Source organism: Aotus nancymaae, unplaced genomic scaffold (genome assembly GCF_030222135.1).
Source record: "Aotus nancymaae isolate 86718 unplaced genomic scaffold, 86718_ANA_hifiasm-v0.15.2.pri h1tg000008l, whole genome shotgun sequence".
In the NCBI taxonomy this organism is placed as follows: Eukaryota; Metazoa; Chordata; class Mammalia; order Primates; family Aotidae; genus Aotus; species Aotus nancymaae.
In genome coordinates this window covers 58,330,587-58,343,197 of record NW_026988419.1, presented here as the reverse complement: position 1 = coordinate 58,343,197, position 12,611 = coordinate 58,330,587, and the positions used below count along the sequence as shown (strand labels likewise).

The 12,611-nt window shown below is 42.6% G+C and overlaps 1 protein-coding gene across 5 annotated transcripts in view; it reads right to left on the bottom strand.

The window, feature by feature from the left end:
• Window positions 1-12,611, bottom strand: part of LOC105707071 (ATP-binding cassette sub-family A member 13-like) — a 34,187-nt gene that overhangs the window by 19,508 nt on the left and 2,068 nt on the right. For 2 of the 5 annotated variants that reach the window (XR_010341468.1, XR_010341469.1), the window contains exons 1-4: window positions 9,736-10,422; window positions 8,836-8,936; window positions 5,128-8,539; window positions 86-3,418 (exon numbers count right to left, since the gene is read on the bottom strand). Coding sequence is in view for 1 of the 5 variants with exons in the window: in XM_064373347.1 (XP_064229417.1) it covers window positions 5,222-5,248; window positions 8,372-8,539; window positions 8,836-8,936; window positions 9,736-9,863 (424 nt within the window). In the remaining 4 variants the exon portion in view is untranslated. Of the gene's footprint in view, window positions 1-85; window positions 3,419-5,127; window positions 8,540-8,835; window positions 8,937-9,735; window positions 10,423-12,611 lie in introns of those variants that run through there. The other 3 variants (XR_010341470.1, XM_064373347.1, XR_010341471.1) reach the window with 3 other exon arrangements.

The window sequence follows — 12,611 nt, the reverse complement described above, 5'->3', positions numbered from 1 at the left end:
TAGGCTCAATTTACAAGGGGAACTGTGGGTCTCCCTGGGGTTGCCTCTGCAATCCAGGGGCTAACAAAGCATCTCTGATCCTTACCTGTCTCTGCGCAGGCTGACGGGTGGATGTCCTGCTTTGTGCTCAAGCCGGGGCATCCTGTATGCCTCTCCCCATCTCACTCTTTGTGGATCTGGACAAAGACCAGTTCCTGGTGGGGGCCCATCCCTCCACAGCTCAGGTCTCCAGGGGCTGCACATGCTGGCTCCCTCATCCTCAGCTACCCCCACACCATTCTCTAAGCATAGGACAGTCTGACTGTCCTTTCCCACTGTGGAACTGTCCCTAACCACACCCCGACCATTTCCAGGAGAAGCCATCCCCTCCAGGTTTCCAGATGGGAAGTAGGATACAAGCCCCTGAAAGGTACCTGGGAGATTTCACAGTCACCTTGGAGCCAACCCTGAGAAGCACAGAGAACACAGGCTCTTCCCAGAGGCCCAGGCCAGCTCCTGACTCACCCACTTACTTTGTAGCTCCCCACACTTCCCTCCCCTGGTGTCAAAAGGCAGGGAGTGGGAAGAACTGATTTTCCTGATAATAAGGACAGCAAAATGATAACAATGCCCGTGGCAGCAGCAGGCAACTTTGGTTGACCTATTACCATCAGTAAGACATTTTTTTTTATGAGACGGAGTTCCACTCTTGTTGCCAAGATTGGAGTGCAATGGCATGATCTCGGTTCACTGCAACCTCCGCCTCCTGGGTTCAAGTGATTCTCCTGCCTCAGCCTCCCAAGTAGCTGGGATTACAGGTGCACACCACCACACCCAGTTAATTTTGTATTTTTGGTAGAGACGGAGTTTCTCCATGCTGGTCAGGCCGGTCTCAAACTCCTGACCTCAGGTGATCCACCCACCTCAGCCTCCCGAAGTGCTGGGGTTACAGGTGTGAACCACTGCGCCCGGCCTTTATGTTGTCGTTGTTGTTTAGAAAATTTTAACTTTCCATTTTTTTTTTTTTTTTTAACTTTTAAAATACTTTTCATTGTTAAATGTTTTGGACTTACAGAAACATTGCAAGAATAGTATGAATTCCCCTATACCCTGCACCTAGGCTCCTCAAATGATATTTTACCACATTTGCTTTATGTTTTCTTTCTTTTTATCATTTTGTTGTCATTATTGTTTTCAGAATCATCGGGCAGCGTGTTGCAGACCCAGTGCCCAGTCATCCCCCTATACCCCAGAGAATGTTGCTAAAGGACATTACTGACATAATCATGGTGCAATGATCACAATCAGGAAATTGCTGTCGATGCAATTCTCTTATCTGATTTACAGACATTTCAAGTTTGTCCCCTTAATGTTGTTTTAACCAACAGCAGGAGGTATATCTAAGAAAAAGTCTAAGTCCTGTTCTCTGAGCTTCACACCTAGTCCATTAAATTGTTTGGTCCAGGCATTTTAATATTAAAGCAAAGATTTCACCATTTTGCTTCCTGTTCCCCCGAAATCTATGAAAATGAAAAACAAATACAAGCATAAAACAAAACAAAAACAGAACTCAATAGCAAAAAAAAAAAAGAATTAAAAGGATTATACATCATGAACAAGTGGCATTTATTCTTATAATGCAAAGATGGTTCAATACACAAAAATAAGTCAACGCAATATACCATACTAACAGAATGAAGGAAAGAAAATACATAATCATCTCAATTGAGGCACACAAAAAAATTTGACAAAATTTAACACCCTTTCATAACACTTAACAAACTAGGAATAGAACACTACTTCAACATAATAAAACCATAATTAAAAGCTCCCAGCAAACAGCATACTCAATGGTAAAAGACAAAGTGTTTCTGCTTCAGGCAGAAACAAGGCAAGGATGCCACTTTTGCCACTGGTATTCGACAGAGTACTGGAAGTTCAAGCCACAGCAATTAGGAGAAAAAGAAAGGAAAGAAAGGAGGGAAGGGAGGAAGGGAGGAAGAGAGGGAGGAAGGAAGGGAGAGAGGGAGGAAGCTGAAAAGGAAAGAGATGAGCTGTTAACATAATAACAAATAAATATATTTGGTCTAGGCCATTGTTTCTTGGCACATTGCTCCTAAGACCCTTGGAATATAGGAAGTGGTGTCTTTTTGTATGCTAATGAATGACTGGTGACTAGGGGCTGCTGGATAGCTTCAGAATGGGGGCTGATTGTCAGGGGAACCAACCCTGTAATTAGAAGGTTGGAACTTCCAGGTTCTACCTCCTCTCATTCCCTTACCTTCCCTTTAACCTCTAGGTAAAAGAGAGAGGGAGGGAGGTTCAGTTGATCACTAATGGCCAATGATTTAATATATCATGCCTACATAAAAAAGCTTCCATAAAAACCCAAAAGGACAGTGTTCGGAGTATTAGTAGGTTGATGAGCACATGGAGGTGCTGGGAGGGTGGCAGGCCTGAAGAGGGCATCGAAGCTCCATGCCCCCCCATACCTTGCCCTATGTATTTTTTCCATCTGCTGTCCCTAAATTATATCTGCTTAATAAACCAGAAACCTAGTAAGCAAACTTTTTTTCTGCATTCTGTGATTTGTACTAGCAAATTATTGAACACAACGAGGGGCTCATGCAAATCCTGATTTATAACCAGTTGGTCAGAAGTCAGAAGGGAGACCTGGACTTGGCATTGGCATCTGAAATAGGGGCAGTCTTGTGGAACTGAAGCCTTAACCTGTAGGATCTGATGCTAATTCCAGGTAGATAGTGCTAGAATTGAATTGAATTGCTGGATTAGTGCCAATTAGTGCCAACGGAGAAGTGGAGAATTGCTTATTGTGGAAGAATCCACACATACGGTCACAGCAGTGTTGGAAGTGTTGAGTATTGAGAAAAACAGTTTGTGTTTTCTTCTACAGAAGCATGGGGTGTTGTCCCTAGTGTGAGCAGCAGTCTTAATGCTGAGTAAAGTCAGAAGGCCCACAGCAGAAAATCTGGACTGTTATGAGTAGGATCATGATGAGTCTACATATTTATCATCCAAACTAGTACAGTTTTGAGAGTAAAAGGATTCACTATTAGAAATATTGCAGGGAAAACGTGGCCCAGTCAAACAAGGACTTCTGGTAAGTCTTGCTGTAATTGATGAGAAAAAATTGTATGAAGTAATCACAATGCCAAATTGTGCTTGGAGATCCACCATATTAAGCCCTGCTTTGTTAAATAGGATAGACTCTCAGGAAATCATGTCACCTCACTAAAGGGGAGAATATTCTCCTTCCTGTAGTTAGGCTACTGACTTACCTGATAGTCTGTTCTGGAAACTCTCTTGCATATTTACATATTGAGCCACTTTGCAAGTCTTCCTGATTAACTTTATAAAGGCTTTCCAGTAATATGCTTGTTCCAGAGAAAATTGTGCTTTTTCAAGTGTATGAAATATCCTGCAGTCAAAAAGAATCCAGAGAAAATTAAATTTAAAAATGATCTTGCAGATGACAGATCATTATAAATTTATCTAAAAACAAATATATGCAAATGTATGGCAGTCCACTTATGTAAGAAAATAGAATCTTTCCAACAGCTCTATTAATTTTTTTAGTTTGTTTACAAACTCCTCTACCTTAATTTGAAAAATGAGGAAAAGCAATTTATGAGAATACACAAAATATAAGACAAAATAAATCAAGAAGGAAAAAAGAAGGGAAATTAAAGGCCATAACAGGAAGTAAACTTTAGGTTAAGAAAATATATATTCCCTATTTGACATAGTTGACAAAGAACTTCCTAGAAGTCGAGGATTGATCCAAGATGGCCGCTTAGGAGGAACTCGGGAATGCAGCTCCGAGAGAAAGCACAGAGGGTGAGTGGACGCCGTATTTCCAGACTGATTTTTACTGCCCACAGACCAGGAGATTCACAGGCAGAGGAGCCACACGGGTTGCCAGCGCCGCTGGTTTGAACGGCACAGCCGCTGGGCCGGCACCCTGAGGCAACGGCTCACTGTACAGAGTGAGAGAGTCTGAGTCCCCTATAAGCCAGCAAGGGGAGCTGAAACAGGGAGCCAGTCCAGCGCCACGAATCTCAGAGCCGTGGCTTTAGCCAACGCAGCGGTTCCGGAGGCAGAGCAGATGAGACGGTGTCCCCTCTTAGCCAGCAAGAGGACCTGAAACAGGAAGTGAAGACAGGAGATTCCCGAGCAAAAAAAAGCGCCACTGCAAACACAACTGAACCCGGGACGGTCCAGCTCTGTGGAGGAGGGGCGTTCTCCATAGGCACCCTGCAGTTCCCAGGGCAATCTACCAAGGCAACCTGCCACTACAGAGACTCCGTCACTACAGGGGTGGGCCAACAAAGCGGAAGCAGTTCTAACTACACCCATATAAACAGGACTGCAGGGAAGTTCACACGGAAGCTGGGCGGAGCCCACAGCAGCTTAGTGAAGCCTCTGCAGGCTGAGTGTGACTAGGCTGCCACCTTGTGGGTAGGGAAAACAGCAACTGCACAGGGGAACATCATAAAATCCTAACTCCCTCGGACAGAACACCTGGGGGGAAGAACAGGGGGTTTATGAGTTCTGCCACTGCAGACTTAAAATTACCAAAATCAGAAAGACAACAACTACAAAGTCAACAGGTGGATAAATCCACAAAGATGGGAAGAAACCAGCGCAAAAAGGATGAAAACACCCAAAGCCAGAACACTTCTCCTCCTACAAGGGATCACAACTCCTCACCAGCAAGGGAACAAGACTGGATGGAGAATGAGTGTGATGAAATGACAGAACCAGCTTTCAGAAAGTGGATAATAAGAAACTTCTGTGAGCTAAAAGAACATGTTCTAACCCAATGCAAAGAAACTAAGAACCTTGAAAAAAGACTTGACGAAATGCTAACAAGAATGGACAACTTAGAGAGGAATATGAGCGAATTGATGGAGCTGAAAAACACAACACGAGAACTTCGCGAAGCATGCACAAGTTTCAACAGCCGAATTGACCAAGCAGAAGAAAGGATATCAGAGGTCGAAGATCAACTCAATGAAATAAAACGAGAAGGCAAGATTAGAGAAAACAGGGTAAAAAGGAATGAACAAAGTCAACAAGAAATATGGGACTATGTGAAAAGACCTAATCTACGTTTGATAGGTGTACCTGAATGTGACGAAGAGAATACATCCAAGCTGGAAAATACTCTTCAGGATATTATCCAGGAAAACTTCCCCAACCTAGCAAGGCAGGCCAAGATTCAAGTCCAGGAAATACAGAGAACTTCCTAGAAGTCAAGGAAAATGGAAATTGATTACATATATAGTTCACAGAGTTATAAAATAAAAACAAGGCAAATTTTCTGTAGAGTTACAGATCCCAAGAGAAGCTCCTTCCCATTGGTAGTTAATGCGTGATTTCTGGACTTCACAGGGATCCTCGATTTCTTATGAAAGACTAAGTCAGTGGTTAAATTAAAGGAACTGTTTCACATTTTACAGTTTTTAGATGCTTTCCAACAATACCAGTAGGTAAATATGTTTAAAATATATTGAACCGCTTTCTATTAGAAATATAATCTACCAGAGTGATCTATCATTTGTGTAGAAAGGGCAGTTGAAATCATTTTGATGTCCAATTTGTTTATAAGTTTTTCACCAAACATGTACTTACACTATGGAGACAAGCTGGTGCTTACAGTCACTAGAAAAGACACCATTCTCAGGAGAGGGATCAGCTCCTAGCAGCAGGAAGAGCCGAGTACAGGAAAGGCTTGCTTCTGACAATTGCATCTGAAGTTCCTGCCAGTCCAAATATTCTTCAGGTATTAAAACTGGCATGCTTGGCCAGGCGTGGTGGCTCACGCCTATAATCCCAGCACTTTGGGAGGCTGAGGTGGGTGGATCACGAGGTCAAGAGATCGAGACCATCCTGGTCAACAAGGTGAAACCCCGTCTCTACTAAAAATACAAAAATTAGCTGGGCATGGTGGCGCGCGCCTGAGTCCCAGCTACTCGGGAGGCTGAGGTAAGAGAATTGCTTGAACTCAGCAGGCGGAGGTTGCGGTGAGCCGAGATAGCGCCATTGCACTCCAGCCTGGGTAACAAGAGTGAAACTCCATCTCAAAAAAAAAAAAAAAAAAACTGGCATGCTTGTGTGCCAAGTAATGACCTCTTGCAAAATACGATCCTTAACAAGAAAAGAAGATAATTGCTTATAACAAATAAACCAATTCAAATGTGGGTATTTGAGATGCAGCCTTTACCTTGTACCACTTAACAAAGGGTCCACTCAAACTATACATCAGAAATCATGCCCTATGGCATGGTAAATAAGTTATAGTTCTAGACTTGAATTTTTACTCATGTTCAAGTTAATACGTCCAAAAATAAAACCTAATCCAAAAATAAAGTAGGATGCAACCCAGTGTCATAGCCATCTGTGTTAGCTAGTAGCGACAAGTAGCCTGTGACCCAGACCCCCTGAGAGTCTCGTTCTTAGTACTACCTTCTACAACTATTCTAGGCTGAGTTCTGGCTGACATGATCCTATAAAATGCAGCAGAAGTGAACTGTGCCAATTCCAGGTCTACCTTCTCTGAGTGGCAGCTCCTGCTCTCCCTCCCTGCCTGTTCTTGCTTGTTTGGGGGATCCCTGGATAGCCATGTCAGAAGTCTGGCTACCCTGCTGAAAGGGCACATGGAGAGGCTACCTGGAGAAGAGACACCTTGAGTCTGAGAGGAGAACGAGAGGCCTTCATCTCAGTGTCCCAGCTGACCAGACTCCAGCCCCCACAGCCATCTGACTGCAACTACATGAATGATGTCTAGTAAGAACATCAGAAGAATCACCCCACTGAGCCCAGTCAACCCAGAGTCAGAAGAGAGAAAACAGAATGTGTTTTGTTTTAGGTTACTAAGCTTTGGGGTGATTTGTTAGTGATACGCATCCTAGGCATCATTAGAAAGGGTATCTCATGTATATGTAACGTATAAACATATAGTTCCATGCTTTATATGAGGCTATAAGTTAAGCTTTACAGATAAAATTTGGGATGAGATTTCTGCTATGAAAGAGCTGATATCCAGTGGCAAGAAAGATATTTGCAAACAGGTAATGTTTTCTGTGCCTGCATGCATTCATATATACTTTTCTTCTTTATTTTTTTATTTTCTTTTTTCTTTTTTTAGATAGGGTCTCACTCTGTCACCCAAGCTGGAGTGCAATGGTGTGATCATGGCTCACTGCAGCCTTGACCTGCTGGGCTCAAGCAATTCTTTCACCTCAGCCTCATGAGTAGCTGATACTACAGGCACATGCTACCACATCTGGCTAATTTTTGTTTTTGTTTTTGTAGAGATGGAGATTAGCCATGTTTCCCAGGTTGGTCTTAAACTCCAGGGCTCAAATGATCTGCCCACCTAGACCTCCCAAAGTGCTGGGACTACAGGCATGAGCCACTATGCCCAGCCCTTCACATACACTTTGCTGTCTGCCTAGCATCCCCTCCTGACTTCTCTTTGCTTACACCTCATCTAAGGCTCATTGACTTACTTGGGAAGACTCTAGATGCTGAGTTCCAAGGGTCTCATCACTGTTTGCCCTTCTCTACCAAAATAGTGTCTTCTTCATGTTTGTACTCCCTTCCATATGCCATCATGCCCAGAGTAGATGCTAAGAAACAACTGATTGAATTATACACACTATGCAATTACTATCTCAATTTTCATTTTGCTGTGATATCATTTATATTTCACTAATGTCATTATTTCACTGGTTTTATTTCCATGGTACATAAGGAAGGATATTAAAAAATAAAATAGGTAATACTGAGAGAGAAAAATGAACTCGAAAAATAAAAATACTGTATTTTTAATTCTCAGTAAGAAGAACATGGGCTAGAACTTGACAAAATAATCTTTCCAAACAAATTGCTCAACATTCTGCAGTGCCACTTGAACACTCAATAGAGGTAGCTCATTGTCCTTGGCAGTTTTACCTGAGAAGAACATGACTTTTAAAGCCTGTGACCATTCAAAGCCACAGTTTTGCTGGGACTGACTGATCACCAGAGAGATTCCTCTACTTTTGTTAGCATGTGCAGTCAAGAATAAAGCAGATCAAGGAGCTAGCAAGCCAGAAAAGCAGAAATGGCATGATCTGAAAGTTTGAGGAACTTCAAGTAGGTTTTGGCCAGGTGGATAGCACACAACCTTTCAAACAGTCAAACAGGAGGGTCAGCATTGAAGGGCAGCTGGAGTTCAGAGAGCCAGCTTCCCTTAAGTTTATGGGCTCATGGCAACATTTTCCTCATCAAAACCCCGGGTTAAATATTAGCATCTCTGGTGAATTTAATCTCAAAAATGAGTTCACTGGTGCTCTTAGAGGAGCTAAGATGGTAAAATACTTACAGCATCCTCCACTGAATCAAGTAGCTTCTTTAAAACACTGGTCTTGGAGGAGTTACAATAGCACAACAGTCCCTGGAAACCAACCCATATGCTGGAGTTTCCAGAGGGCAAGAAGACCTCCTTCTCAGACAAATGACCATTTGAGCAGAGAGCATTCTTTGTCAACATCTAAAAGATTAATAAGAATGGGAAAGAGTAACATTCATAGAGGCTTAGATACCCTCTTCCTGGTCCCAAGAACTGCAAATATAATAAGCAATGACAAACATTTTAAACACAATATAAAGTTTTGGAAAACCTGCATATTGTTCTCTTTATTTTTCTAGCACAATTCACAACAGGAGCAAAATTGAATATTGCATGAGCTTCTTGAATTTTTTTTTAAATTTTTTTTATTGCATTTTAGGTTTTGGGGTACATGTTTTATTAAAATTATTTATTTACAATTCTTTGCTGTGCTTTACCTGCTTTAGCTCCCAAAAGAACACATCCTTTTCCAGTTTCAATTGGTCAAGTCCAAACCATTTAAAATCATTAGCTGATGTCTCCAGGCAAATGAGGACTTCTGTATAATAGACAAATTCATTTATTATTCACCTACGGTAGGCTACTTCTACACATGGCCACAAATCAAGAAACTGAATTCTGAACACTTAGATTTTTTTTAAAAACTTGACCTATTATTATATATTTTATTCTCTTACTCAGAAAGAAAAACAGAAGTCATTGTAAATCATTTTATCCTTTCTGAAGACTCATGAGAATGTGTTTTAGTTACAGAAGAGTTTTGCTTCTAAAGTAGCATCCCCCCTCATTTTTTCCCTCTCCTCCCTGAGAAAATGCAAAGGCAGCAGCCCATGGGAGCAAAAGTGCAAACCTGACTTCCTCAGAAGAGGGCGAAGGAAATAATGCTCAGCAGAGTCAAGGAAGTTTAAAGAAGGTCATTCTATAAACCCACAGGAAACATGCTATCCCTACCAGACACCAAGGAGCAGCAGTAACAGGAGGTGGTAGAAGGAACAATACAAAAGATTCGCTTATTCACAATGCACTCTGGTTCCTTTCCAGCCTGACAACCACAGATGCTGCTGTGAATGTGAAAGTCAACCCAGCCCTAGGACACTGCTTGTCATAGGCCACATCAAGGATGTGCTCTTCACTGTGCCCTCATTGATTATTTAGCCTTGGTGTGCCGTATTTTAAATTCCCTAGAAGGCATCAGAGCGAAGCATAAATAAGCATTCAACACCAGCCAACTTATCTTCAACTTTACAATGTTGTCAGGCAGTTTAAAGTCCATTTTCCAATAAATTTCACGTTTACAATTAGTGAGTCAGGGACAAATAACGCCAGAACTAGCTCACCTTGGACAAAATGTAAATTCTGAGCTATCGCATTTCTGAGAGCTCCATCAAGCTGAAGAAATCTCTTCAGTGCCGGCCACTGGGGCAGGTTTTGCAGCCTGCTTTGCAATTTCCAGAGATGCTGTAATTTGAGGGCAAAAATAAATAAATGAAATAAAATGAAAAGTAGTTCAAAGTGCCAACTAGGGAAATAAAAATTCCATTCAAAGGAAAATATTCTACTACTTTGAGAAGCGTGTTCACAGACCGAAAGTCTCACTTCATCATACAACCAGATTCTTGACAAATTGCATTGTTTGAATCAGCTGATTTGGAGATGCTTTTGGTACTGAATATGGATTAAACATTCTCTTTACCCCAAAATGGAAAAGCATATTCCTAGTAGTGTCTAAAAGAAGTGAGGGTTAGGATAAAGTTTCACATGGGATCTAAAAACACTTGCCTTGAAGTTAATGAGATACAGAAAAACATTTTGAGAGAAGTTTCAAATACAGAGATGGTGTGTGGTGGTGTACAGGACCATCACAGTGGTACCAACTTGAGCAAATTAGCAATGCCTGTAGGATTATCCAAGGTCAAAGGAAGAATGAAGAGCCAGGCAGCTCAATACAAATAGTCCTTGGAGTGTCAGACCAACGGTCTCTAGACAGGGAAGAAGTAACTGAGAGAGAAGCTGGAAAGAAAATGAGTTTAATAATGCAAAGAACCTGAAATGGGAATAAATATGGGTAAGGGAGGAGCAAGACAGCCACACCGTGGGCAGAACTGCCCAGAGCAGATGAGTCCAAGCTTTCTGTGTCTTTGAGGAACCACATGGAATCCTCACCCATAATAAAGAAGGCAAGCCACAAAAAGAAAAGCAGAAAGAGTTGAGCTACTTGAAGCCTAAGCAGAATATTCCACTGGCTGGAGGTGCGCCACAGCTTTGAGCCCCTGGTGTCCATTTCGACTTCTGTCCCATAGTGGTCAGTCTCTTCATGGCACCTTGATAGTCTGGGGTTGAACCCAGGCTTGATAAATACTTGCTGCTATTCTCTAGCTGGAGGACTGATGGACCTGACCACTGTAGAGGGCATACAGAGAATGAGCAAGGCCCCAGTGATAATTCTTCTATGAGACACCAGCAGGAAGAGGTACCCATCCCCATGTCATCACCCTACAAGGTGGAGCAACTGCTTCATCACATCCTCATGCTTGGGCTTTCTGGCTGCTGACCAGATTCCTGACACCTTGTGCTAGTGTGAAGCTGGAAGCACGGCTTTTGGAACTGGCCATCTGCAGAATGAAGTGGTCTTAGGTTAGTCGTTCCTCTGACTTTTTGGGTTACACTGAGAAGGAAGCAGAGTGGCTCTTGGAAAGAACCAGAAAGTGGGAAGAAGATTATTTCATTTTCCCCAGGGAAAAAAGAAATGCTGCGTGACTTGGAATCTGGATCTTGCTGTCAAGTGTCTTTAAGTTCTGACAAGTAAGGATACCCACCCCCGCACCCCTCCTCCCACATCTGTGAACAGACACTTCACAGCAACGTGTGACACTGAAAGGTGAGTCCTTGCTGGAGGGTCTGGAGGAACCTCTGTGAGTCCTCGCCTTGCCAAAATCCACGCTATCTGCTAGAGCCTGGGTGAAGAGCTCCCACACCTCAGCCACCCTGACTGCAGGGATGTGGGCAGGAACCAGACAGAACCTGGAGAAGAAAAGGCAGTCTATAATGACACAAAAATACTCAGTAGAAAACTGAGGGTCTGGTGTGATTTCCATTTCTTTTAAGTGAACATTGTGGCTTAGGAAGAAAAAAAGATGTGAACAATTGGTTATGGAGACAGGGTGGGAAAAAAGGGGTGGGGTTCCTGGACCAAAGCTAATGATAAAAGATACACAGTTTTCTGCTAAGAGTGCATGTGATTCTCAGAAAGATTTAAAGAAGGCTGAAGGCAGCCAGGCATGATGGCTCATGCCTGTAATTCCAGCATTTGGGAGGCTGTGATAGGTGAATCATTTGAGGTCAGGAGTTCAAGACCAGCCTGGCCAACATGGTGAAACCCCATCTCTACTAAAAATACAAAAATTAGCCAGGCAGTAGTGGCGTGTGCCTGTAATCCCAGCTACTCAGGAGGCTGAGGCAGGAAAATCACTTGAGCCTGAGAGGCCGAGGTTGCAGTGAGCCGAGATTGTGCCACTGCCCACTGCACTCCAGTCTGGGCAACAGAGTGAGACCCTGTCTCAAAAAAAAAAAAAAAAAAAAAGAGCTGAAGACAAGTGACTGCTTTATTTGAAATACTGAATTGAAGAAACAAGGATTAAACTTCACAAAGGACTTAATAGATATATCAACATGTAGAACAACAATAAAATACTAAGGTAGAGAAGGAGGCACTCAGCAAATGCTTAGGAGGAAAACAGAGGAGAGAATTTGTGCCATAGGAATGGTAGATAAGAAACCACAGAACACAGAGGAGAAAGCAATTAGAATATCTCACACACACACACGCACACACACATACAAACTAGCACCTACTGGGATGGGACTCATGACTCCATACAAAACTTAGAGAAAAAATTTACTTTGAAAATAATAGAATTAACAAAAGGGATTAGTCTTGAAGGTAGGCATGAAGTGTCATCTCACACCCATGTAGGAAAATCAGTGAATTTGTAAAGAGAAGAAGGATGGCAGGATAGAGGGGTGGGTTTAGAAAGAGAGATTAGCAGATTTTGGTGGCAGGGACTGATGCTTTAGGGCATCCACTCAGAGCGTGATGCATCTCAGCACAGGGGTCTCTGTTGATCCCAGTAGCAGTCTAACAAGCAGGGACAGATGATTCCTTCTTAACAAATGAAGACAGGGCCATTGGGCAGTTGTGTGCCAAGTCTTCAGC